Raw genomic sequence first — 26,636 nt, forward strand, 5'->3', positions numbered from 1 at the left:
GCTACATTCGATAGGCCACATTTGACCTTGTCAGTCCTGCTTCAGATAATGACTTTTCTTCCCTGTTAGGATGAAAACAGCAGGCTTTGAGTCATGTCACTGCCTGTCTCTATTATCTCAGCTTACCTCTAGCCTTTCCCACTTAGCTACATGGCCGAGCTCTATACCTCCAGCCTTTTCAGATTGTTGGTTTCAGCCCCAGGAAATTTTCATCTGCAGTATCCCATCCTCCTCCCTGCTGTCAGCATTCTGTAGTATTTTGTTCTTCTAAAACTTGAAATTTGTTTGTGTTATTACATGAACAGTGCCAGTGTCCATTAGCCTGCATATTCCAGAAGGATCCTAGATAACTTAGAACAGAGCCCATCCTGTATGTGCCCAACAGAGCAAAGTTGTGAAAATTGAACAACTTTATGGGAGACACAATGCATTCACTCTGCCCTGTTGCTGAGCCCTGCCTTTCTGTTAGACTGTTACATGTTTGTGTGTGCTTGTGTCTCCATCCCTTTTTTACAAGAGCCTTGTCTGGACCCTTACTTGGATGATGACAGAACTTCCAAACATGATACATGACTTCTGTTTTTTCCACATCAACCTGAAATCTGTGGTCTTATCACTGTCAGTCTTATCACTTACTCAGTCTTATCATGTCTCTGATAGTTCATCACAATACATAGACATTTCCATATCCTCTGTCCTCCACGCAGAGATGTTACATAGTCTTTCAGTCCTGATGAACCAAAGATTAATAGTAAAATTCTTCCAGATTCTGAAGTGTACATATATGGTATATACATGTGGTCTTCTCATGTAAAGTAGAATCTCATAGTGCCTATACTTCTATTGTATCTGTCTTCTTTTTTTTTTTTTTTAACAGTATATCCTGTGCACTACTATGGCTTAGAAAAACTTGATCCCTAGTTTAATGGTATTAAGAAATTGTCTTTAAAAGTTGGTGCCAGAAGTAGCTCTATGGTTCAATAATAAACAATAGTATATGTCCAAGATAGTCCTAGAAGAGGATCACAGTAGCTCAGTAGCTATGTACATATGACCGTATAAGATGATACTAAGTGAAATGAACTCCAAAATATAGAAACAAGAGGTTTTTCTTTGTTGTGGTTTTTAACGTACTATGTAAGGTTGTTTCTTTTTTTGGGGGGGGGGTCCAGTCATGGGGCCTGAACTCTGGGCCTGGGCACTGTCCCTCAGCTCTTCAGCTCAAGGCTAGCACTCTACCACTTGAGCCACAGCGCCACTTCCGGCTTTTTTCTTTTTGCTTATGTGGTGCTGAGGAATCAAACCCAGGGCCTCAGGCATGCAAGGCAAGCGCTCTACCACTGAGCCACCTTCCCAGCCCCGTGAGGTTCTTTCTTTTTTTTTTTTTTTGTTGGTCGTGGGGCCTGAACTCTGGGCCTGGGCACTGTCCCTGAGCTCTTCAGCTCAAGGCTAGCTCTCTACCACTTGAACCACAGCTCCTCTTCTGGCTTTTTCTGCTTATGTGGTGCTGAGGATTCGAACCCAGGGCCTCATGCATGCGAGGCAAGCACTCTACCACTGAGCCACCTTCCCAGTCCAGGTTATTTCTTTTTTCTTTTTTCCCCTGTGGTTTATCCCTGTTTGCACTGTATTTGATTTTGGTACCCTATGTATTGTATATATGTTTATCTGAGTTAGGGAAGGGAACAGGGCAACAATGAAATGATGAGACAAAGGATAAAGGGCAAACCAATGCAGCAGTGATATTCCCAAGTCAATATGCTAGAAATGAACTTTACAACTGGGGGCTTAGAAGGGAGGGAAAGTATGAGAAAAATGAAGGGGAGTAACAATGTCCAATAAGAAATGTACTCATTACCTTATGTATGTAACTGTAACCGCTCTGTAATCAACTTGAAAAAAAATTTTTTTAATTGATTACTACTGGGCACCAGAGGCTTAACCTATAATCTTAGGTATCCGGTGGCTGAGATCTGAGAATCATGATTTGAAGCCAGCTTGGACAGGAAAGTCTTTGAGACCCTGTAAGTCTATGAGACTAGCCTTGAGTGAAAAGCTAAAAGATAGCTCCCAGACCATGAGTTCAAGCACCAGCACTGGCACCAAAAAAAAAAAAAAGTGAGACCTAATGGAAAGTAATGAGATTATGAGAACACCACTCTTAGAATGTTGTTGTGAAGTGAGACTACCCCACATGTTTCTCTCACTTGCGTTGTTGATGGCTTTCATATATGCTCACTCTCTGATACCTTCTACTGTGTATCGGCACAGCAAGAAGCCCTCCTTGTCAAATATGGTTGCTCAATCTAACCTTCAGAACAGTAAGCTTCTTTATGAAGTACTCATCCCCTAGTATTTTGTTATAGCAACACAAAACAGGCTAAGCAAGAACCTTGTCTAGTCATTTTCAGTTGCACTTTGAAACAGTAATAAAGGAAATATTGTCTTTTTTTAAAAGTATCTTTAGAGCAAAAGAATTACATCTCTTCATGACTTTTAAAATGTTTTGTTATTAAATTGTTATATAATTATAACTTTTTAAATCGTATGTTTATAATCAAGTTGAATTTGTATCTGAGTTATAAATATATGGTATAATATTTGTCAAGAAATGAAGCTATGAAATGATTTTTACATCAAACCTGTTGAATAGTTTGATAACCTGGTGAAAATAATTTCGACATGATAGTTGATGTGTTGACATGACTGCCTAAAGTAATAAAATCTATACTTCAGAGGCAGGGATTGTGGTTTATTTTTTAGGACATACCTCCTGAATTTAGGAGGCAGGGAAAATATTTTTTTGTTGTTCTTCCTAGTCCTTAGAGGAGCAAAAACTACTAGCTTGTAACTACCTATTTTGGAATGTGAAACCAACTCCATTTTTCTTATGCTTATACAACAGGCATTGTGTGTGTGTGTGTGTGTGTGTGTGTGTGTGTGTGTGTGTGTGTGTGTGTGTGTGTGTGCGCGCACGCTGGTCCTAGGGTTTGAACTCAGAGCCTAGTAGCATCTCTGAGCTGTTTTTGCTCAAAGCTAGCACTCTACCATTTGGGTCACAGCTCTACTTCTGGCTTTTTGGTGATTAATGGAACATATGGGTCTCACAGACTTTCCTACCCAAACTGGCTTTGAATTTCAATCCTTATATCATAAGCTGCCAGTGCCTAGGCAGCTAGTTTTTGTTTTTTGTTTTTTTGTTTTTTGGGATTTTTTTGGTTGGTCCTGGGGCTTGAATCTGGGTCTGAGTGCTGTCCTTCAGCTCTTCAGCTCAAGGAGAGTGCTCTGCCACTTGAGCCACAGAGCCACTTCTGGTTTTCTGAGTGGTTTATTGGAGATAAGAGTCTCAGGACTTTCCTGCCTGGGCTGGCTTTGAACCATATTCCTCAGATCTCAGCCTCCTGAGTAGCTAGGGTTACAGGCATGAGCCACAAGCACCAGGCCAAATTTTTTTCTTTTTTTTTGTCGGTTGTGGGTCTTGAACTCAGGGCACCGTCCCTGAGCTCTTCAGCTCAAGGTGAGCTCTCTACCACTTGAACCATAGTACCACTTGTAGTCATACTTTAAAAAATACGAATTTTGTTTAGAAATTACTTAACAGACATAGATTTGCCATTGTTACTGGAATTGTGAGGCTCCAGGATAGAGATATTCAAAAGATAAAAGACCTTTATAAGACCCTGGTGTATTGAATTCATGGGGGGGGGGGGGAAGAACACATTGAGATAGAGATTAAGAAATGGTTTAGCAAAGCAAAGCAAAGATGCTGGGCACCTGTGTCTCATACCTGTAATCCCAGCTGTTCAGGAGACTGAGATCTAAGGATCAGGTTTGAAGTCAGCCTGGCAGAAAAGTCAGTGAGTCTCTTTTCTCTAATTAATCAGCAAAGGTCTGAAAGTGGCTCAAGTGGTAGAGCACCAGCTTGGAGTAGAAACAGCTAAGGAACAGTGCCCAGAGCCCGATTTCAATCCCTAGTATTGGCACACAAAAAACAAAGGATAGCACAAATCCAGTTTGGGTACAGGCATATCTGATAACAGGTTTATTGAATGCTCAAACATCAAGGATATTTATGGTTAAAAAAAAAAAAGTAGGGGGTCTGGGAAGGTGGCTCAGTGGTAGAGTGCTTGCCTTGCATGCCTGAGGCCCTGGGTTCCATTCCTCAGCACCACATAAGCAAAAAGAAAAAAGCTGAAAGTGGCGCTGTGGCTCAAGTGGTAGAGTGCTAGCCTTGAGCTGAAGAGCTGAGGGACAGCACCCAGGCCCAGAGTTCAGTCCCCACAACTGGACCCAAAAAAAAAAAAAAGTGGGGAGCTGGGAAGGTGGCTCAGTGGTAGAGTGCTTGTCTTGCATGTATGAGGCCTTGAGTTCTATTCCTTAGTACCACATAAGCAGAAAAGCCGGAAGTGGCACTGTGGCTCAAGTTGTAGAGCACTACCCTTGAGCTGAAGAGATGAGGGACAGTGCCCAGGCCCAGAGTTCAGGCCCACGACCAACTAAAAAAAGAGAAGAAAAGTGGGTTAAGATGAATATTTGGTACTAAGTATTTGGATACTTGGTACATTTAATCATTTCTGTTCTTAAACTGTTTTGACATCAGTTAGAGGAGCCAGAGATGTCAAGTGTGGTTGAGTTACTACATTTGAGTTGGTTTATTATATTTGGGATTACTACATAGATGTCTGTTTTCTATTAGCATTCAACAAAGGATGAGTCTCACTGGATGCCTAAAAAAAAGCTTTATATTGTAGCTTAGTGAGAGAATGAAACTTAAGTATAAGAATAGTGCTTTCCGTTTTTAATCAAGCTATTTATAAATACCATATTTATTTCTGAATTCCTGGCTCTATTTCCCATGCCTCATTTTTCTGATCTATCCTGACTCACTATAAAGTATATGGTAGGTGAACAGACAGAATGGGCAGCAACAATATTTATGGCTATGTTATCTAAAAAGTGAAATCCATATATACATGTATATATTTTAAGTCGAATTACATGAAAATCTGGATTTACAGATAGCTTTTTATCAAAGATTACCATTAAAATCTTTTTTCAAACTAACTTAGAGGATGAACAAATATTATGTTAATTATTATAATTTTCTAGAATAATTTTGGGGCATAGAGATGTTAGACCTGTTTGTGGCCTTAGCTTACATTCTTGAAATAGCTGCCCTGAGAAAAAGTGAGCAGGAAATAATAAACAGGAAAGCCCAAAGGCTGTCCACTGTCTTTCTCCTTTTCCGGCCTTCACACTAAGTGGCTTGGCATAGGTAAGGCCTTTAGGAAATGTTTGTAGAGTGAATGTGTGAAGCCTGCCTTTGGGTTCCTGTTGTTTTTCAGGAGTAGGATTTCTGACTGAAGGAATGAAGCATGCACAGTCAGGGAGTCTAGGCAGTAGCTACACATTGAATAACATCTGGTACTATTAATCTAGACAATACCATTGAGATCATCTAATTCATCTGCTTCTGTTTCCAAATTGAGAGATTGAGGACTTTAATAGTTAAGCAGCTTCCTGTGTATTTACATGACTACCACAGCAAATAAAACATGGAACTATCAACAGAATATCTCATAGTTCTCTACTGTACCCTTCAATCAGCCTGGCTTGTGCTGTCTCTTGGTCCCTTAAAGGTGTGGAATTGGCTACTTTACTTGGAATTTTATTTTAAATTCTTTGGAAATATACCAGGAAAAGTCTGTCACCTTTGAGAATATTTATACTTGTCTAACAAGTCTCTAGGTAACCCACGTCCACATGGATGTGTCACAGTTATAGAAAGGCTGATGGAGGAAGAAGCTTAGAGGAGATACAAAAAGTGACAACATCATCCCCAGGTGAATGGGATTATATTTTTGGCCTCTTTTCCCCCTAGTATCTGACATTTTTCCTGACAAGTTCTTGCATTCTTGTGTTCTTTTTTCTTTTTAGTTTGAAATTGAACACCCTCCTAATAAAATACTTTAAAACCTCTTGTGCAGCAGACCTACAAAACTAATAGAGAGCCTGGAACATTCTTCAGAGCCCTCATTAGGAAGACACAGTGCCTAGGAAATCAGATTTTGATGAATCAACGTGTGCTACAAATAGTGTGGAAGGTATTTCTGCTTTATGGAAGAATGATTATTCTCTCCATAAGGCAAGACTTAAACCAAAAAAGGACTTGTTTCTATCAAGTCTAATGTTAATTTTAAAACATAAAATTCTAGTGTATATCATACAAGGAAGTTAATAGCCTGGAAATGTACAGCTGTTCAACCAGTTCATAGTCCTTTAATGCCTGGCATAAAAGGTACTGGTAATGAGCCATAGTTATGATTCTCCTGCTAAAGCAAGTTTGTAACTTTCTAACTCTGTAAGAAGGAATTGACAATTCAGTAACATTAATGACTAATTTTAGAGGTTTTTTCCAACTAAGTTTCTAATTTATCCTCCTATGCCTGAAGGAGGTTACTTGGAATAGGAAGCTGAAAACTAGATGGTGACAAGTTTAGGTAAAAATAAAAATAAAAATGCTCCTTTTGGTTCTTATCTACAACTGTTCAAACTTGTAGAAGGTAGTGTTGAACCCTACAGATGAGAAGGCTTCAGAGTTTTACATACTCAGAAATCTCATGAAATACATTTTCTAAAACTATACAATAAATGTATCTTTATAAATCTCATTTAAATAATGTGAAATGTAAAGTGCAAGCCAATCATGGTCGTATACATCTGTGTTGCCAGCCCCTCAGGAGGCTAAGGCAGGAGGATTGAGAGTTTGAGGCCAGCTTGAGCTTTCACAATAAAAATAAATATAAACTTGGTGAGAGTGCTTAATTGTGATGATAGGATCCTGGAACACAAAGGGGATTGGGCAGTGATACCTAGAAAAACTTCTCAGCAGAGACAGCCTTTGCCCATGTCCTAGGATGACTAAGAGCCAGCCCCACAGGATCCTTTTTGTCTTAGGAGGATACCTGTGCAAAGGCCAGGGAATAGAAGGAAGCACAGTCCTCCTGGCTAGTATGCTAGGGATGGAAAACCGGGGCTCTGTCACATCTGATGCTGCTGGCACACCTTCTTCTTGTTTGTACTGTCTCATAAGGGCAAGTGGAGCCATGGGTAGATATTTAAGCAGGGTCAATAAATGATTGGTCTATATTATAGAAGACGAGTTTATTGACAGAAAGATATTGAGAGATTGAAATTTGAGGAGACAAGAACTTTTTTGAAATAGTAGCTAACCTACTACAGGGCTCAGGATAGATATGTAACAAGTGAACAAGTGAGACAAAATTCCTACGCTGTGACACTGGCAGTTTGTTAAGAGAAGTGGGACCAAGTTCAGAGGGTCTCACTTGGAGTTACGTGTGGTCTTCCCAGGGAATCTGTCAGATACCAGAAACTTGTAAAATGTGTGCACAAGCTTTTTCTACCAGAGAGTCATTAAATTTCTTCACATTCACAAAGGTCCATAATCCTCAGAATGTGGAAAAGTACCAGGTTATTGTTAAACTGGGAAGAGACATACCCTGCCTAGTGCTTCATAGAACTGTGAATTTAACCATTTTGACCAAGAGGTTAAACTTACAACAGAAATTGTTATCAGTTTTGCTGATGGAAATAATTGGAACAGATTTCTGTATATGCTAAGAGTCAAGGTACAGAATTAACAAGAACTCAATAGGCTAGAAAGACCAAAAGTGGATAGAAAGTTGTAATGAGGCTCAAGACTGGCATGTAGACAGACATGTAGACCAGAAGACACTGCCTTAGCAACTTGTGGGATGGTTGTGGTTTTTGTTTTGTTTTGTTTTGTTTTTCCTGCCAGTTGTGGGGCCTGAACTTTGGGTCTGGGCGCTGTCCCTTAGTTCTTCAGCTCAAGGCTAGAGCTCTACCACTAGAGCCACATCACCACTTCCGGCCTTTTCTGCTTATGTGGTACTGAGGAATCGAACCGAGGGCCTCATGCATGCAAAGCAAGCACTCTACCATTGAGCCACTTTCGCAGCCCTTGGTTTAGTTTTTGTTTTCGTTTTTACAACACTGAGCATGAAGGAGAGCCAGAGGATTTTTATCAGTCAGTTAAATGTCAAAAGAGACAAAACCCCAAATTACAATTATTGTACAGAGAGGAAACCTTGTGAAGAACAGAATGGGGCCCTCTACTAAATTGAAGGTTGGACTGGTCTTCAGAGAGTTTTCAGAATGCACAAATAAAAAATCTCTCTGTTTAGAGACCCATGGGGAAAGGCAATTAATTCAGGCTCTCCACCGTGCACTAAAAATCATGTGAACTCAGTTGCTTGAAATGAAACACTTTAAACAGTAGACCTGATGTGTCTGGGAAATCAGGCATAGGTGGTGACACCGATTTCTTTGGGAAAGTGCATTTGAAAGGAAAAAAAAGAGATCTGAGACCTCCCTTCCTTATGCCATCTTCTGTATGTGCTTTTTTTAGTGCCTGTACACCAGAACATTTTGTGATGTGACAGTGAGATTGTCTGGCTATTTAACCTGAGTGCTAGTCAGTGATATATTTTCCATGATTTATACATATTACTTCCAGAGCTTTCCTTATAGCACTCAGGAGTCAGTGCCTATCTGAAGATTGGGGAAGAGAGGGTGGCAGGCCTTTCTGTGTCCCAGCTTCATGTAGACTATGGATAAAAGGCCCAGAATTTAATTTTCTTTTGTAGAAGCTTCACAGAAACATAAGCACTGGCTTAACTGAGATTCCTGTTTGTCAGTGCAACGATTTGAAAAGGCAGAGGGCAGGAGTAGTCAGCTTGTTTATTACAGGGCTTGGAGCTGGTTTTTGTTCCTCTCCTCACATCCTTTTACAGATTCCTCCCACATAGCTTGGTGTTTCCTGTCTGGGTAACCTTTCAGTCATCATCACACTCCATTTCCTTGTTACCTATTGCATCAGTTTTTTTTTTTAATGGTCTTTTCTTTTTTTAAATAAAGCTATCAATAAAGCTTTTCCTTAACATTTTTCTATAGACACATAGTGTAGGAGGGGAGTGTTGCTGGTCATTAAATGCAGGACTTTGCGTATGCTAAACACTCTACCACTGGAGAGCTGTACTCCCAAGACCCCATAAGAGGTCATGTTTAATGTTCCCTCTTCTATATTTACTGGTATATAGTGTATGTATAGTGTATGTATGTGTGTGTGTAATGTATGTATGTCTGTCAGTCAGTTCATGGGGCGTGAACTCAGGGCCCGAAGCTTGAACTCACTGTCCTGGAGCTTTTTTACTCAAGGCTATCACTCTCGACTTTGAGCCACAGCACCACTTCTGTTTTTCTGGTGGTTAATTGGAGATAAGAGTCTCATGATGGACTTTTTTGCCCAGCCTTGCTTTGAACCATGATCCTCAGATCTCAGCCTCTTGAGTAGCTTGGATTGCAGACATGAGCCATCGGTACCCAATTTTACAATGTATTTTATTCACCAGACATCTATGTTTTCTTCATAGAGTGAAAAAAAATTATAGGCTTTATTTTTGTTTTGCCTGTCATTTATGAATGGGAATTATATTGGAAAGCCAAATATTGTGTGTTTCCATTAGTATAAACTTTTAATTTTTCTGTATTTTAAATCTTAGGACTTAGGGCTTTTTATTTGTTTATGTATATATTCATTTTATTTTATTTGCCAATCCTAGGGCTTGAACTCAGGGCCTAAGTGCTATCCCTGAGCTAGCATTACCACTTGAGCTACAGTTCCGCTTCTGGCTTTTTGGTGGCTAATTGGAGATAAGAGTCTCACTGACTTTGCTGCCCAGGTTGGCTTTGAACCATAATCCTCAGATCTCAGCCTCCTGAAAAGCTAGGATTACAGGCATAAGCTGGGAGCTACCAGCACCTGGCTCTATTTGTTTGTTTTTGTGGGTTGTGGGTGGGGCTTGCACTCTGGGCCTGGACACTGTCCCTCAGCTCTTCAGCTCAAGGCTAGTGCTCTACCACTTGAGCCACAGCACCACTTCCAGCATTTTCTGTTTATGTGGTGCTGAGGAATCGAACCCAGGACTTCATGCACTCTAGGCAAGTACTCTACCACTGAGCCACCTTCCTAGCCCCTTTATTTGGTGTTTTTTTTGTTTGTTTTTTGTCAGTCCTGAGGCTTTAACTCTGGGCTTGGGCGCTGTCCCTGCGCTCTTCAGCTCAAAGCGAGCACTCTACTGCTTAAGCCATAGTAACACTTCCGGTTTTCTAGTGGTTAATTGGAGATAAGAGTCTCACGGACTTTTCTGACCAGGCTGGCTTTGAACCGTGATCCTCAGATCTCAGCCTCCTCAGTAGCTAGGATTACAGGCGTGAGCCACCGGCACCCAGCTATTTATTTTTAAATAGGCATTATTTTCAAAGTTGAAAAGATATAAAGTGATGTACATGTTGTCTGCTTCCCTTGATCTATCCAATATTGGCAATTATTTAGGTAACCTTCCAGAGAGAGGAAGAGGGATACAGCTGTCACCTGATTTTTTGAAAAGTGTTTCATGGGTAATTAAATCTAGTCAAAATGAGTTCAATCTCTCCATGCATCTTCAAACATCTCTTTTATGTTTAATGACAGTTAGAAAATGTCTTTTGTTTTCCACTGTGATAGGGTACCATTGATAGTCTCAGTGAGAGCTGGAATCTGCAATCTGAGTAAATGGGTAAAGCACCCCTTTTTCTTTTTTTTTAAATAAGTTTTTTATTTTGAAAACACTGTACAGAGGGGCTACAATCACATGAGCAAGGTAATGAATACATTTCTTATCAAGCATGTTGCCTCCTCCTTTGCAGCACCCCTTTTTCTTAGTGAGATTTTTGTGTTTGTACTACAGATTTATTTATTTATTTATTTATTTGTCTGTGGGGCTTGCACTAAGGACCTGAGCGCTGTCCCTGAGCACTTTTGCCCAAAGCTAGTTCTCTACCACTTTGAGCTGTAGCTCTAGTTTTGATTTTTGAGTAGTTAATTGGAGATTTGAGTCTCACAAAGACTTTTCTGCACAGGCTGGCGTCAAACTGTGATCCTTAGATCTCAGCCTCCTGAGTAGCTAGGATTACAGGTGTGAGCTACCAGTTCCTGGTGTACAGATTCTTTTGAGGGAAATATATTAACTATTAACTCTGTGTGTATACATATATATATGTATATATACAGATATATACGATATATATCTCAGCTATAAATAGCTACTTAGCTACTTATATATATGTATATAAATATATACATATATGTGTATATCTGTATGTATATGAATATATATGTATATATACGTATATATACTTATATATATATACAGATAGATAGACAGACAGACAGACAGACAGACAGACAGACAGACAGACAGATAGATAAATCTCAGACCTATTTCATCCAGGCTTTAGCTACTTATGAGGCCAAAATCTGAGGATCACAATTTGAAGATAGCCTGGGCAGAAAAAGTTTGTGAGACTCTTATCTCCAATTAACCAGCAAAAAAAAACAGAAGTAGAGCTGTGGTTCAAGTAGTAGAGCACCAGACTTGATTGAAAAGGCCAAGTGAAAGCATGGGGCCCTATGTTCAAGCCCCAGTACAATACTTACATCCCCCCCCCCCCCACCACACACACACAGAGTCAGACCTGTTTCTCAATGTTTTTTGGCTAAGAATTTGCAAGTAGCTAGGTTATGTTTGTGATATGTGGGACTGAGCCTAGAGGATGAAACCCTGCCTATGGTATGTTAACATCATTTAGAGCTGATAACAGAGGACTTGCCAATAATATCTGTCCTCAATTGTCTGTACTCCCCTAACCTTCCTTCCCAGATAAATATAGGCTGCATTGGCACCACAGGCACTTTTAGGCAGTGTTGGACAGTGTTGATTGTACTGAGGTCACTGTGAGTGGAGGTTATTCAGAATGGGTATTATAGATTCAGAAAGTCATTTTATAGTGGTTGGCAGGGGAAAATATCTTCTTTTTGGTTATGAATTTTTGAGTAATGTTTAATGGGAACGGGGTGGATTAGACACTTCCTTCCTTCCTAAAGAGGATTTGAGTGCAGTGGTGAGAGGGAGGAATTGGCCTGCTTCCGTTTAGAATTCTGCCTTCTTTTTTTTTTTTTAAAGAAAATGTCCCAAAGTGCTCCTGATGACCAGGCATTTCTTTAAACTGACAGCTGCCTGTGAAACGTTAATGGATTTCCTGGCAAATAACTAACACAGGACCCTTCTTTAGGCATTAACTTATTGGAGCTTTTTACCTCAGTTTTTACTACAGAATGATTCTGGAGAGATCTATAATAAAAATTGGTGTGATTATTTTTCTCATTGGTAAATATGTTAATCACTGCCTCCCCCTCCCCAAGGTGCAAGGCCCAGAGATAAGGCAAGTCATGCCTTGCCGAGAGGAGGGTGTGTACCAGGGAGAAACAGGAAGCTCTGTTCAGCGCCTAGCTCGGCCTGTGTGGAGGTTTCTAACCCTGTGTCAGGTGTGTGCTCAGGTCCCTAGACAGTACACACTGCTCTTCTGAGCCCAGCAGCCTGGCCACTAAGTATAAACACTCTGTAAAGTATCTCACCTCAGTGTAAAGAACTATGACTGCATTACAGCTTAAGGAGCTCTCCCATTCAGGCCTCTACCGGAGAAGGAGAGACCGGCCTGATAGTCTGAGACTAACTGGGCTCCGGGAGGAAGGACTAAGGTGAGTACAAAGTCAGAGTTGGCTAAAGGTCAAAGGCTCCTAATGACTGAGTGAGACTCCTGTCTGTATGGATGCAGTGATGGGAAGTGCACACTGAGAGGAACTCTTTCAGTTGTGACTACACATGGTAGTCACAACCCCAGACCTCTTTTCAATTGCTTCACCAGGCTTTGGGTGGTCTTTGCTGTCTCTAAACCAAGAGTGCTATTTTGTCTTTAAAATTTGATTTTACACCAGAGTAGTTTTAAAATTGGAAGTACTTGGTCATGTCTCCTCCTCCCCCCCTTTAACTTAGAGATGGTTTGTTTTGGTTTATTTAAAGCATGTTTCTATGAGGAATTTTTCTTCCAGTGTGTGTTGGGGAGGGTTGCATGGGAATTGGGAGGGGTTCTTTTGATTCTTTGTTGCTGCAGTCCTGTAACAGAGGAATACAGTGGGATTATTAAATGCAATTTAGGAAGGAAGGCTCAAGTTAACAAAAGGTTAATTAGCCTAAAACAAAAAGTCCCAACATATAAAACCCATGTGTTAAAGTATTATTGGGGAAGGTTTGGATTTTCTGTTTCTGAGATAAAAAGTTCCTGATTTTGTGTTGACAGAAGACAGATTTCCTTTTTTCTTTTCAATTACACTTATTGTATAGAACTTTAGTTTGTTTTTTTTCCTGATTTGTTTGAATGTTTTGATTAATGGGTAGGAGGGCTACTTATACCTTGCATACTGTTGGGTTTTAGTCCTAGAAATACATTGTCACAGTTTATTTTAAATACTCTCTTAAATTTTGCTGGGAAAAAAATTGACAAACTCCTCATAACTTCTCCAAATTTGTATTTGTCTTATAGGCAACTTATAGTACAGAGATTATACTTTGGGAGGGAAATATGGATTTGAAAATTACTGACTTCCGATTTTTAAAGAATACGGTAGCAGAAAAGTACTGTGATAATGTTATTAGTATTCATTCTTTGCTATGTCAGCTGTCTTTTATCTACATCTAATGTTTTGACTTTGAAGTCATTGGATTAAATAGTTTTTAAGGGTCAGGGTTGAAATATATACATATTTACTTGCATTTCACCCCTCACCCCCATTCTGGGAGTCCAACTCAGGGCTTCACACAGACTAGACAAGGGCCTTACCACTGAACTACTCTCCAGCCCTGAATTGTTACAAATTTTAAATGCCAAGAGTAAAACTATCTAAAGCAGTTGTAATTTCAAATGTGAGGTTCTAGAATTTCATTTTTGAAAAAAATTAAGATTGGGCCAGACAAACACAGTGGCTCATACCTGTAATTCCAGATACTAAGGAGGGGTTGGTAGGAAGATAGCAGTCTGGGCAAAAGAATGTGAGACCCTATCTGAAAAGTAACAAGTAAAAAGCATTGATTGGTATTGCTGGGGTAATAACAAACAGGCCCTGAATTAAACCCTAGTACTGCAAGAAGAAAAAAAATTGGTAAAACATTCTAAACCAATCTTCACAGAAGTCAAAATTCCCCTTAAGTAAGATATTACTATATGCCTATGGTTGTACTTATTTACCTAGTTACAGTGGTTTTGAAACAAATAGATTAGCTTAGAATTTAAATTAAGAGAGGAAGAATCAATGTTAAATGTTGCTTGAAGAAAAATACTTTTCCACCTATTTGGGTGATACAGTTGCCTGGTAATATAAGGGATTTGTGTCATTTCCTCCACCCACCCCGCCCTAAAGTTGAGAGAATCACCATTGCAGTTTCGATCTGCAATTTTTCATCACTTTGGAGAGGTATTTAAAGAGCGCTAATTTTTTAGTATTAACTCAGCGGAATCAGAGAGAAGAACGTTGAGTTAATATACACACAAGTGTTAGTGCCATTCAGCTGGATAAGGTATATAATCCTTTAGGTCTTTGTTTTTTAAAATGGGATAAAAATTACTACCATTATTGAGCTTCATTTACTATTTCATAAAATCCTCACTACCTACTCAGTGAGGCAGTCAGTATTCTTGGAAATAGTGGCCTATAGGGTTAGAATATCATTTAGTTAATTTTTACTAAGTGTCTAATACATGCTAAATAATGTTGCAATAGTAAATAGGACACTATCCTTCCCCTTAGGGAGTACATGAACTATCACACACTTTGAATGTTGTCTGAAGGATTGCACAGGGTCCGTTCTTACATTAATTCTTTCTTACATATTCATTTTCTTGGTATGTGTGTGGACTCAACAGAAAAAGGATCAGAGAGAGACTGGAAAAAGTAGTATCTGTTGCCGGAAAACATTTTTTTTTAATTTAAATACCTTAAATAAAAGCCTGCTCTGAAACGTAAAATACAGTTGTTTAAAGTAGCACCATAACACACCTAAAAATAATTTTGACTTTGAGCTTATAATTATTTGTAAAAACAAATGTGAAAGGCAGTATGAAAAACACTGGATTTAACAGATTTTTGTCTTATATCATTAAACATGACCTAAAGAGTTAGAGGTGGGTACCTGTATAATAACAAGCACTATGCTAATCTTGCCAAATGTGACCTGAAAGTTACTTTTTGCATATTTTGTAAGACCCATGGTATTTGAGGATAATAGGGTTTTCAGTGGACTGTTGAATCATTCTGAGTCATACCCTTCTGTAGAGCATTGGCTCTTTCTTTCTTTAGGTCTGAGACCTAGAACTCGATCATGGTACCTGATGTTTACACTCATTGGCTAGGACTGAGCCATGTCTCCAACCCCTCTACTATATACCCATGTACATATTCTTATTCTCTACTATTTATTCTTGAAGTATTTTGCACCTAAACTTGATGTTTTTGTTTTGTTTTTCGGGAACCTGAATGGCAAATACACTTAAGCAATTAATTCTCTGTTTAAAATTTCAAAGTTATACACAGAAATGAAGGGACAGAGGGTGAACAAATGCAGCAGTAGTACTCATTAAACACTATGTTAAAAATGAAATATATAAATTGTGGGCAGGGACAGGAGGGAAAAATGGAGAGAATGAAGGAAGGAGTGACATTGTCCAAAACAATATTGTCCAAAAAATTAAAAATATTTTATTAAAAAAATTTCAAAGTTACATTTGCTTTCCCTTAAATGTGGGAAATCTGACTAGGACTGGCTGGGCCAGCAGCTGGTGGTTTACATCTGTAATCCCAGCTACTTTGGAGACAATCTATAGTTAGAACTCAAAGTTAGCTTGAGCAGAAAGGGTACATAAGGCTCTTACCTCCAAAAAAACTGGAAATGGCGGTGTGGCTCAAGTGGTAGAGTGCCACCCTTGAACAAAGAAGCTCAGCAAGAAAACATGGACCCTGAGTTTAAGCCCTGATATAGGGAGAATTATTTATTAGTATGTGTAACTTATACAAAATTTATGAAGAAATCAGTGCCCATAATAAAATTTTATTAGAACACGGGCATATTTATTTATACTTCCTGTCTTTGGTGGTTTTGTTACATTGCTAGAGTTTAATTATGAAATAGATTGGTATGGCCCAGAAAGATGGAAAGTATTTCTTATATGATGTTGACTTAGTACTGAGATAAACCCTAAGAACTTTCTGTCTTTGGTTATGCTTCTGTCTCCTGTATTCTTATACCTCCTAGTTAGGTGCTTGTAAAACTATGCCAGCCATTTGGAATGTGAGTGTAAATTTAAAAAAACGTAATTTGAAACTTACTGGAATGCAGCAGTGAGCTTCTGTGCATTGCTTCTTAGAAATGTTTTTTCATGCTCTCCTTTTCTGTACGACTAACCTTGAATTTCTCTTTTCTTGATTTCTAAGTGGATCAAGATAATCAGGAGTGGAAATGCAAAGCAAATGTAACCTTTACTTGTGGTTATTGGCTAAACCAGCTCATATCTTTCTAGATAAAGCATATAAATATGTCCTTGCTTTGGTTTGAAAGTTAAAAAAAAATTAGATCCTGGATAATATATTACTGTTTATTGAGTCTCTGTGTGGACCCCTGTATTAAGGACTTTGTGTGTATATTTGTGTGTTTTCTCATGGTCCTATAAAGGAAGAGGAACTGGTGTCTAGAAAAGCCAGCCATCATTATATAACTAGTTCTGTCCTTTATTCAAATAAGTCAGTACTCAGACTTGAGGTGAGGTTGGAGTAGATCAATCTATGTGAGTTTCCTGCTGCACCTGTTGGCAGTTTGTTGTTTGCTTTTTGTTGTTTGCTCTTTGGCTGAAAAACTATGTTCATATTTTAATTTCAGGCTGTTAAATAATTGGGAGGATAAAATTGCACTTTTTCATTATTTGTCATTATTTAATAATTTAGTGAGGCACATTTAGTCATCTTAACAGTGAATAAGCATGTCACATCATTAATAAATATTTTTTCTCTTTGTATAAAGAGGTATCCATTTGCTACTGTTGCTTTATAACAGTAAAGCTTTCTCCTGTGCATTTTTGAGTACTATCCATAATACTTACATTATAGTAACTGAGTTCATAGGCACCCTTCTCACTCTCTCCCTGCCCTCATATGATAAGGGATGCTCCAAGGCTGGAGGCCTATATTTCCTTTGTATCAGTAGCGCCTACCACAGTGCTTGGTAGGTGTTCACTATTCAGTATCTATTTCCCATTGAATAAAAAAGTGAACGAGACACTAAGTTAGCTGAGAACTACCTCTCTTATTGCAGGTTAAACTCTTCATACTCTTAATTTTCTAGTCTTTTTGTTGTTGTTGTTGTTGGTCATGGGGCTTGAAGTTGGCCTGATCACTGTCCCTGAGCTCTTCAGCTCAAGGCGAGTGTTCTACCTCTTGAACCATTGTCCACTTCTGGTTTTCTGGTGGTTTATTGGAGATAAAAGTCTCACGGACTTCCTGCCCAGGTTGGCTTTGAACCATTATCCTCAGATCTCAGCCTCCTGAGTAGCTAGGATTATAGGCATGAGCCACCAGTACCTGGCTGATTTTCTACTCTTAATGTTAAACTTAGAATTTAAATTCAGTATCCTACTGAGAGAATCCAAAGGTAGGGATACATATATTAGAATATAGATCATAATACTAATTCTGTAATATAGTGAAGCTTAGTTTCTAAAGGAAATACGCTTTTGTCTCTCATCAAAAATATTTTTCTGTAGTAGACAAAACACCATTAGTATAATTTATTTTATGATCTATCCTTGTTGGTGCATGTATCAATAATAGGTTCCATTTTATCATTGAATGGTATTTCACTCAGAAGATACACTATAATTTGTCCAATCACTTGTTGGTTGACATTTTGTTTGTTTTCAGTCTTTGACTATTTCAAATAAAGCTTCTATAACAGTCATCTACACATTCTAATATGGATCTATGCTTTCATTTTGGAATAAGTAGATTGCTTAGCTAACTATATTTTCTGAGAAATAGCTCAGTTGTCTTCTAAACAAACAGTACCATTTTATTTTCCAGTTGTAGCCATTATGTGGTTATCTGAGATTTTAATTGTGTTTCCTTGATTCATGAAGTTGAGTTACTTCCTGTGGTTACTTACAGTCAATATATCATCTTTGGCAAAAATGTGTTTAGATTATTTTGTCCATCTTTAATTGGCATGTTACTTACAATATTAAGTTGTAATGGTGCTTTATGTATTCTAGATACAAATGCTTTGTCAAGCATTTTTTTAAAAGGTCTCCTCCCAGATTTGCTTTCTAACTTTTATAAATACCTCTTGAAAAGCAATCTTTTTTATTTTGATATTTTGTTGTTTTTCTTGTATGGTTTATACTTTAATGTCCTATTTGGAAAATATTTCCCAAAACTCATTATTAAACTTATTATTAAATACAATTACTTTTTAAATCAACTCGGCACTTTCATACTATTTATTGCTTTCCTGGTGATACGGAAAGTCCATGGGATTTTTTTTTTTTTTTTTGGTTTGGGGGGTCCGGTCATGGGGCCTGAACTCTGGGCACTGTCCCTCAGCTCTTCAGCTCAAGGCTAGCACTCTACCACTTGAGCCATAGCGTCATTTCCGGCTTTTTTCTTTTTGCTTATGTGGTGCTGAGGAATCGAATCCAGGGCCTCATGCATGCAAGGCAAGCGCTCTACCACTGAGCCACCTTCCCAGCCCCAGTCCATGAGATTCTTATCTCCAATAAACCACCAAAAACAAGAAACAAAAAAACAGCAAAAAAAAACAACTGAAGGTAGAGTTGTGGCTCAAGTGGTGGAGCACTAGCGTTGAACACAAAAGCAGGGCAGGGCCCAGGCCCTGAGTTCAAGAGAGAGAGGGGATGGGAGAGGGAAAGGGAAAAGGAGAAGGATAAGGGGAAGATGGAGGGAGAGGGGGAATGAAAAGGGTTATTTTAAAACACCAACACAAATTACAAATTGTAGTGTTGTAGCCTTGGTCTAAGCTCTTAAAGTCACCATAGCATATTTAAAGGGTTTATTAAGTTGCCAGTTTTCTGGATTGTTATGTATAAAATGTATTTGTCTAGACATTTTTGGCTTGGGATTGGGAACATTAACACAAGTATTATCTGTTATCACATTGTAACCTTCTGTTTCTTTGGAGCTCATCAGTAATGCTAGCCCAGTACTGAGATATGTAACAATAGTACAAATCAAAGCCTGTGAGGTTCCTTTTGCCTTAAGGCAAATGTGTGTATCCTTTGGCAAATGAGTCAAAGTTGTATTCACCACTGACTTCAAGGTTGAAGGGAAAAAGGTGTATGAAAAGAAATAACATCTTTTACCTTAATCTAGGATGTCTACTTGCAATAATATTCCTAGCTATGAGGGATCATTCCACTGAGAAGTGGACAGTTCAGTAATCTAAGTTTTGAAAACATTTTGGGAAAAGTAAAATTTGGCTTTCTGTGAATTGGCAAGTGTTACATTGAAGCTTGGTTTTTACTGGCATATGTTGTGTGGTATGAACAAAATAGACCAGTCTGTAGTTTAGCATAATGTTTAGGGGTTATGAATATATAGGCCAGTCTATAGTTAGCATAAGGGTCAGGAAAAATGACTATTAAAAACCTTGATTTGTTGTTGTTATTAATTTATCTCAATAAAGCCCACTGGACTCAAAAGAAAAATATATTTTTCATAATGAGTGGCTAAGAGACTTAATTAAGTAAATTTCAAACGTTTTGAGTTACTACTCTTCCATGGAAAAGAGATTAATTTCTTTCATTATTAAAAAGTTTAGTTTGGAAATATGGACTTGGCTTAATGAAGGTGGATACTTTAGCTCTGAAGAGCCTGAGTGTTATCCAAGAAATGGAAACAAGTTCTTTTCTTTATTGCAGTTTTTGTTTTCTTTATGTCTTGTTTGTTCATTTATATCTTTGGGAGGGCAAGGGGAGCACAGAAATGGAGGGATTGAAGATGAACAAATACAGCAGTAGTACTCACTAAACACTTTGTTGAAAATGAACATTATAACTTTCAGGTGGAGATAGGAGAAAAATGCATACATACGTAGGAACAAATGTCCCTGTGTCAAGCATAGAGAATTTTCTAAAAGTGTGGCCAAGGATAAGGAATGTACAAGATATTGGGGGGGGGGGGGGGGGGAGGAGCTGGGAAGGTGGCTCAGTGGTAGAGCGCTTGCCTTGCATGCATGAGGCCCTGGATTCGATTCGTCAGCACCACATAAGAAAAAAGAAAAAAGCCGGAAGTGGCGCTGTAACTCAAGTGGTAGAGCGCTAGCCTTGAGCTGAAGAGCTGAGGGACAGCGCCCAGGCCCAGACTTCAGGCCTCACGACCGGACCAAAAAAAAAAAAAAAGATATTATGGGTCCTTGATCCCAGTGGCTCTGGACAGTTTTCCCTTTTTCAAGTAGTGCCTAGCCTTAAGACATAAAATGTGAGCAAACCAGAGAAAAGCCTCCTGACTTCTTTCTTTGTCTCCTCAACTTTGAGAGGTAGGGAGGAAGGCATGTATTTTACTAAAGGACAAAAATATGAACAATGGCATGATTTAGCAGCTTCTACTGTGTGGGAGTCCTGAGATTGTAGTCTCAGAACACTGGAGTACTGACTCAGGCTGCCTAAATTTAGATGAAAATATTAAGCAAGGAGGAAGGTAAATTGACCTTTTAAAGTCTGTTTATATAAGCAGTATACTTGAAAGCAATCTATACCTGTATAGCAAGTGTACACATTGATTCTGGATTAGAAAACACTGACATTGCCTTATGAGCCATTATGATATTATTATTCTGATTGCATTTGAGGTCAGGTTAATGTGTACTAGGTGATTTCTACCTCCATCATAGAAAGCATTGGTGCATTCTATGTGTTAAGTGTTTGACATAATAGGAATGTACAATTTTGATTGTACCATTTTGAATTGCTTCTATTCTTTTTAATGCGCGCATGGTGGGGGTACTAAAATTTGAACTCAAGGCCTCACACTTGATAGGCAGGCATTCTACCACATCATCCATACCCCCATTCTGTTTTTGTTTCATTTTTAAAGTAGGGTCTCTATTCCAGAACAGTCGCAAACCACAGCTTTCCATGTGGCTGAGATCACAGTGACACACCATCATACCTACCTTATTGATTGAGATAGATAGGGTCTTGCTAACTTTTTGCCTAAACTGGTATGGAACTGCCATCTTCCATATCTCTGTCTCCCTAGTAGTTGGGATGAGCTACTACGCCTGGCCCTTCCCTTCCCTTTCTTTTTTTTTGTTTTTTGGCCAGTCCTGGGGCTTGAACTCAGAGCCTGGGTGTCGTCTCTGAGCTTCTTTTGCTCAAGGCTATCACTCTACCACTTGAGCCACAGCACAACTTCCAGCTTTTTCTATGTATGTGGTACTGAGAAATCGAACCCAGGGCTTCATGCATGCTAGGCTAGCACTCGAACACTAAGCCACATTCTCAACACCCCCCCTCCCCCTTCACTTTTAAATAGGGTAAAATCATTGATTGTTTGTAATGCTAGAGGGTCACACTAGGGCTTTCTCTACCACTGTCTTTCTCTACTCCTGTCCCCAATCAATGACTTCTGGTACAACCAACATAAATAATTATTATCATTAGAGATCTAGGCAGTGTTTTCACTTATATCCAGTCCATGTGGTTTTACTAGTTTATTGGAATCATTCTTAGTGCTTCATTTGATTTGCTAATAGATTCTAACCTCTTTGAAGACTTTTTTTGTCTGTTTTCCCAGACTGATAATTTAACTAATAATTTCTTATCTGTAAACTTTGGTGAGAGATGGTTGGATCTCATGCTGCTTTACTAATACTTGGTGTGGGTTAAAGGACTAGATAGTCTCATAATCATTCAAGTGCATGTTTGCTATCCTGAACTGAAATGCCTGGCAACAGTTGTGTTTATAAAAGGGTTTGATTTATAAAAGGGTTTGAGCAGGAAGTTGCCTATTCCTCCAGTGAGGAAGGCTTAAGTTTCATTTTACATCATTTAAGTAATTAAATATTAAGAGGCATATCCCATACATGGATTAGCCCACCTGGTGCCTGTGTATGTGTGCCTTTGTGCCTCAATTACAATTACTGAAGTATTAATATTTCACCTGAGTTCCATGGAGTTCTCCTCTCCCTAAGCTTTGCTCCTTGTTGCACACTGTCCTTAAAGGTTTATGGTTGATGAGGGAACGGGATGCTGCCTGTGGCCTCTTTTTGGCAGTAGAGGCCAGGCTCCATAGAGTAAGGAAGGAGCAGTGTCTTCAAGAACTCCTGCAAGCAGGCACAGAAGAAGCAAGCTATACAGAGTTCTTAGGAATCCCTTTAGTCCCTGTCCTAGCCAGCCAAAGGAGATGAGGGGAGGAAATGGAAGACCAACGGAGCTGGTTTCTGCTCACTCAAGGCTTTCTTCTAACAACACTCATTTTTCCAGGACTCTTCATTTTAATTCAGTGCACCAGTTGTTTGAGTGATGATTGGGAAAAGAGTAAATGATAGGGAAAGAGAAGAGAGAATGAGGTGATAATGTTGTCTCCTAGCCCCCCTGCCCCCCTCTTTTTTTTTTAAACAGAAAGCATTCCAACCATTACTTTAATGCTTTTTAGATATTGTCTTTGTAGATACTGAGTAAGGCTTGTTGAACCCTCCCAGAGCTGGATTCCACACTCACCCCTGCCCCAGCAGCTGTGTTTTCTTATTCTGGTGTCTCCTCACACCCATACCTCTGGAGAGACTATAAACATAGTATTCAACAGTGTAGCCCTTTTCACTGCATAAAACATTCTGAAACTAAAGGACTGTATAGAAAACAGGCTGCTACTTCATTATATTGCAGGAAGTGGCAGGAAGAGAAACACAGAAATGGCCATGACAAGAAAAGATAGGTGGCCCTCAGAGTAAAGCAGCAGTCCTCACAGCTAAGTGTGTTCAAGGGATATTGAGGGCTGGGGAGTAGATTCTCACCCCCCTCCACCCTCTGCAGAAACAGCAAGAGCTCAGTTGCCCTCCTGCTTCTGAGGCTTGACATAGGCTCTGTTCTTTGTGAAACATTACAGGAACCCAGATTGGCCACATGCTACCAGAGCATGGTGCTATCAAGGAGGGCACCCTGAACTGTATGGTAGGGAGAGGTAGGCAGGCCCTGGGTTGAACAGCAAGTCCTTTTGCTTACTGCTCTGACTTGGAGAAACAAAGAATGGAATCTACTGTGTGGGCTTCTGTTTATCTCACTTTGTCTTGGTAACCCACACCTTCTACCCCTTTCTAGTTTCAGATGTAAATATGTTCTTAAGTGAGACTAGTTGCCTTGTTGCATAAGCAGTAAACATCCAAGACCTCCCAACTATAGGATCCTGATTCTGTAGGCTCCCTCTTGTCAGTCTATGTCCAGGCAGGAGAGAAATAAAACACACAATAATCTGAAAAATAAAGTTCAATATATAGGAGTGCTGTTGGCTCATGCCTGTAATCCTAGCTACTCAGGACACTGGGACTCTTGTTCCTAATTGGCCAGCAAAAAGCTGAGTTGGAGCTGAGACTCAAGTTGTAGAGCACTAGCCTTGAGCAAAAATGCTAAGGGACAGCACCTAGGCTGTTGAGTTCAAGCCTGAGTGCTGGGACAAAGAGGGAGGAAAGGAAGGAATGAGGAAGGTGGGGGAGAGGAGAGAGAAAAACAAAGGAGGAAAGGAAAAGAAAGAAGTTGGAAGGGCTACCATGGTGCCACTACTATCCAAGGCCTGAGATGAATGCTCCAGAAGCCACCATCCCCCACCCTCACAAGGCCCATCAAGTGGCAGAAAAATCCCTGGAGCTGTGTGCTTTAAATCTCCCTCTAGCATGCCAGTAACCTGAGTACCCCCTACTTCCTGCAGAACTCCCCAGTAGGGTGGGTGCTGCTAGCTACTGAGTATCAATAGGAGCCCAAGGCACCCTGTTTCAGAAGGCTGCTGGCTGCTATGGATGTGTGAGAAACCTTGCATTACTGTAGGAGCAAATCCGTCCCCTGATTTGACTTGACAGTGCCCTCTACTGACACAGCCTCAGTACTGCTTACCAAGAAGAAGAAAGGTAAAGAGGGACCCATTGCAACCATGAGATGTACAAATCGTTATGTCGAAGAACAAACTTTACAAAAAAAAAAAGAAAGGTAAAGAGGGGTATTCCATGACCAGTGACCAGAAATGTTTTAATGATACTCCCTGAGAACAGTAAGTGGCTCTAACTGAGGTCATCATTACTGGAATATTACACATTTTTCTAGGTTTATAGAATTCCTCCTCTTGAAACGATCAGAATTTAACAAAGAACTAACTATGTAAGCTCTACTTTCAAAAACCAGAATTTCATTTTGTGCCAAAAGGTGAGCACAGGAGCCAGAACAAGACTCCCAGGGGAGCCAGCAGCCCCGGCTGTGAGCTGACCCACAGGTGGTCATTATCAGCTTCCTGGGACCTTATTCTATCATCTCCACGTTGCTCTTTCATATACTTACAATGTAATCTGTATTGTAGCTAAAACAATTCTTTTCTTTTACCTGTACACTTCATAAAATTTGAAATTTATAAAGACATAAAACCCTTTTAAATTTAGCACAAAAAAAAGGAATATCTTTTCAGTTATTATACTTGATCATGGCCAATATGTTCAAATATTGGTTAATGTGTGTAACAAGAAGTGATAGTAGATTTGGGTAAGAAAATTATTTTCACTTGACTGGAGTAAATATTTTACCTTCATACTAAAATTCTCTCGCTCTTGCTCGCATTCCTTTTTTAACCTTATTGAAGAAATTAAGCTTAGTCATAGAGTAAAAACTCCTATTGACTTCCTGTCCCAGTGTGGTCGGTGTTCTGTGAGATAGCTGTGCTGAGTCAGAACTAAAATAAGAATGAAATTCAGAGCCAGAAAGTCTGGTGCTGGTAGCCAGTATAGCCATATAAAGAGCTCCTAGCTGCACTAAAAGGTTTCCCTGGTAATCTGGGCATCTCTTAAATCAACATTCAGCTAAAAATAGTGTTCTATATTTAAAGCACAGGGCTTCCTCAAATGTGTCTATTTTTATCAGGGCACAATATCTTTTTATAAAGACATTCAGGGTTGAGAAAAGTTAATGGATCACAGGTTAAAAGGTAAAGGTGAGTAACAATGAAGGGATTCCTCATTTTTCAGGGAAAGCATTTGAAAAGTGAGTGAAAAATCACCTAAGAGGGAAATTTACGAGAGTTGTTGAAAATGAGTAAGATTTGTACTGAAGGAGTCCTACTGATGCAGGGCACTGAGTTGTGTGAGTGAGGGGCGGGAGGGGGGAGCACAGCAGCCCACCAGTACAGCCCTGGCTTAACACCTATTGCTCTCATAGACATCCAGCTGAATTATTTGTAGGCTGGGAAGTGCTCAGTTCCATATGGATTATTACAAGTCCTGTTAAGAGGTTTTATTTTTGAGGGCTCCTGCTGGTGTTCTTGAAGAAATGAGGAGTACCTTTGTAATATAAAACGCATTATTCAAAAATAAATTGTAAAATTGTGCCCTCTGGATGGATGCACAGTGAGTACTATATTTACCAAATGAAGTAACTGACAGTTCTAAAGCAGATTTCTTTTTCTTATTCTTTTTCTTTTTTTTTAGGCCTGAGACCAGGACTTGAACCCCCTTCAACCCTCTAAAGCAGGTTTTTAAGGACAGAGCTGGTGGGTTTCAGATGAGCACAAAGCTAGGCCAAAATGAAAGTAGTTCTGTGTCTGTTTAGATGTGTCACTGAGAATAGATACACTGACCACCATTAAAATATAATTGCACTACAAATTATATAATTTGTAGCCAGGCAGTAGCAGCGCATATCTATAATGTCAGCACTGAGGAAGCTAAGGCAGGAGGATCATGAGTTAAATGCCGGTCTGAACATAGGGACACTTGTCTGAAAAGGAAAAGATGATTATAGTCACAAGCCTGTTTTCTTTAAATACATGTGGTGTGCATGTACTTTTCAAAAGAACAGACCAAAATATTAAATTGGCTAGGGGGGATATAATTGATACGTCTCTGCCTTTCACTCATTTTCTTTTTCTTTCTTTCTTTCTCTCTTTCTTTCTTTTTTTGTCAGTCGTGCGCCTGAACTCTGGGCCTGGGTGTTCTCCCTCAGCTCTTCAGCTCAAAGCAAGCACTCTACCACTTGAGCCATAGTGCCACTTCTGGCTTTTTTCTGCTGATTTGGTGCTGAGGAATCTAACCCAGAGCCTCATGCATGCAAGGCAAACACTCTCCCACTGAACCACCTTCCTAGCCTCACTCATTTTCTATAATAAACTTTTTATTATATTGAGTGATGGAAGAGGGCAAATTCAACTTATCAAATGAAGTGAGGGCTAGTGATCCTGTCATAGTTAGTGTGTGCATACTCCCACATAGGTGGGTGTACAGGCATGAATTATTTCTTAACCTTTGGCAGTATATTCCGCTGCTTCCCCAGGCTGGTCTCTTGGTGTCTTTCTTTGGTGGATTGCCTGTATGATGAGAATGTCTCCTTGTAGACACATGATGGCCAAAGGCAGG

The 26,636-nt window shown here is 39.4% G+C and overlaps 1 protein-coding gene across 3 annotated transcripts in view; it reads left to right on the forward strand.

Annotated features, from left to right (window-relative positions):
* Positions 1–26,636, forward strand: part of Lims1 (LIM zinc finger domain containing 1) — a 115,104-nt gene that overhangs the window by 51,241 nt on the left and 37,227 nt on the right. Inside the window, exon 1 of one of the 3 annotated variants that reach the window (XM_042695426.1) lies at positions 12,457–12,679. The exons of the other annotated variants lie outside the window; for them this stretch is intronic. Within the exon in view, the coding sequence (XP_042551360.1) occupies positions 12,573–12,679 (107 nt within the window). The 5' untranslated portion in view covers positions 12,457–12,572. Of the gene's footprint in view, positions 1–12,456; positions 12,680–26,636 lie in introns of those variants that run through there. 3 annotated transcript variants of the gene reach the window in all.

This window comes from Dipodomys spectabilis, unplaced genomic scaffold (genome assembly GCF_019054845.1).
Source record: "Dipodomys spectabilis isolate Male_0828 unplaced genomic scaffold, ASM1905484v1 ptg000187l, whole genome shotgun sequence".
Lineage (NCBI taxonomy): Eukaryota > Metazoa > Chordata > Mammalia > Rodentia > Heteromyidae > Dipodomys > Dipodomys spectabilis.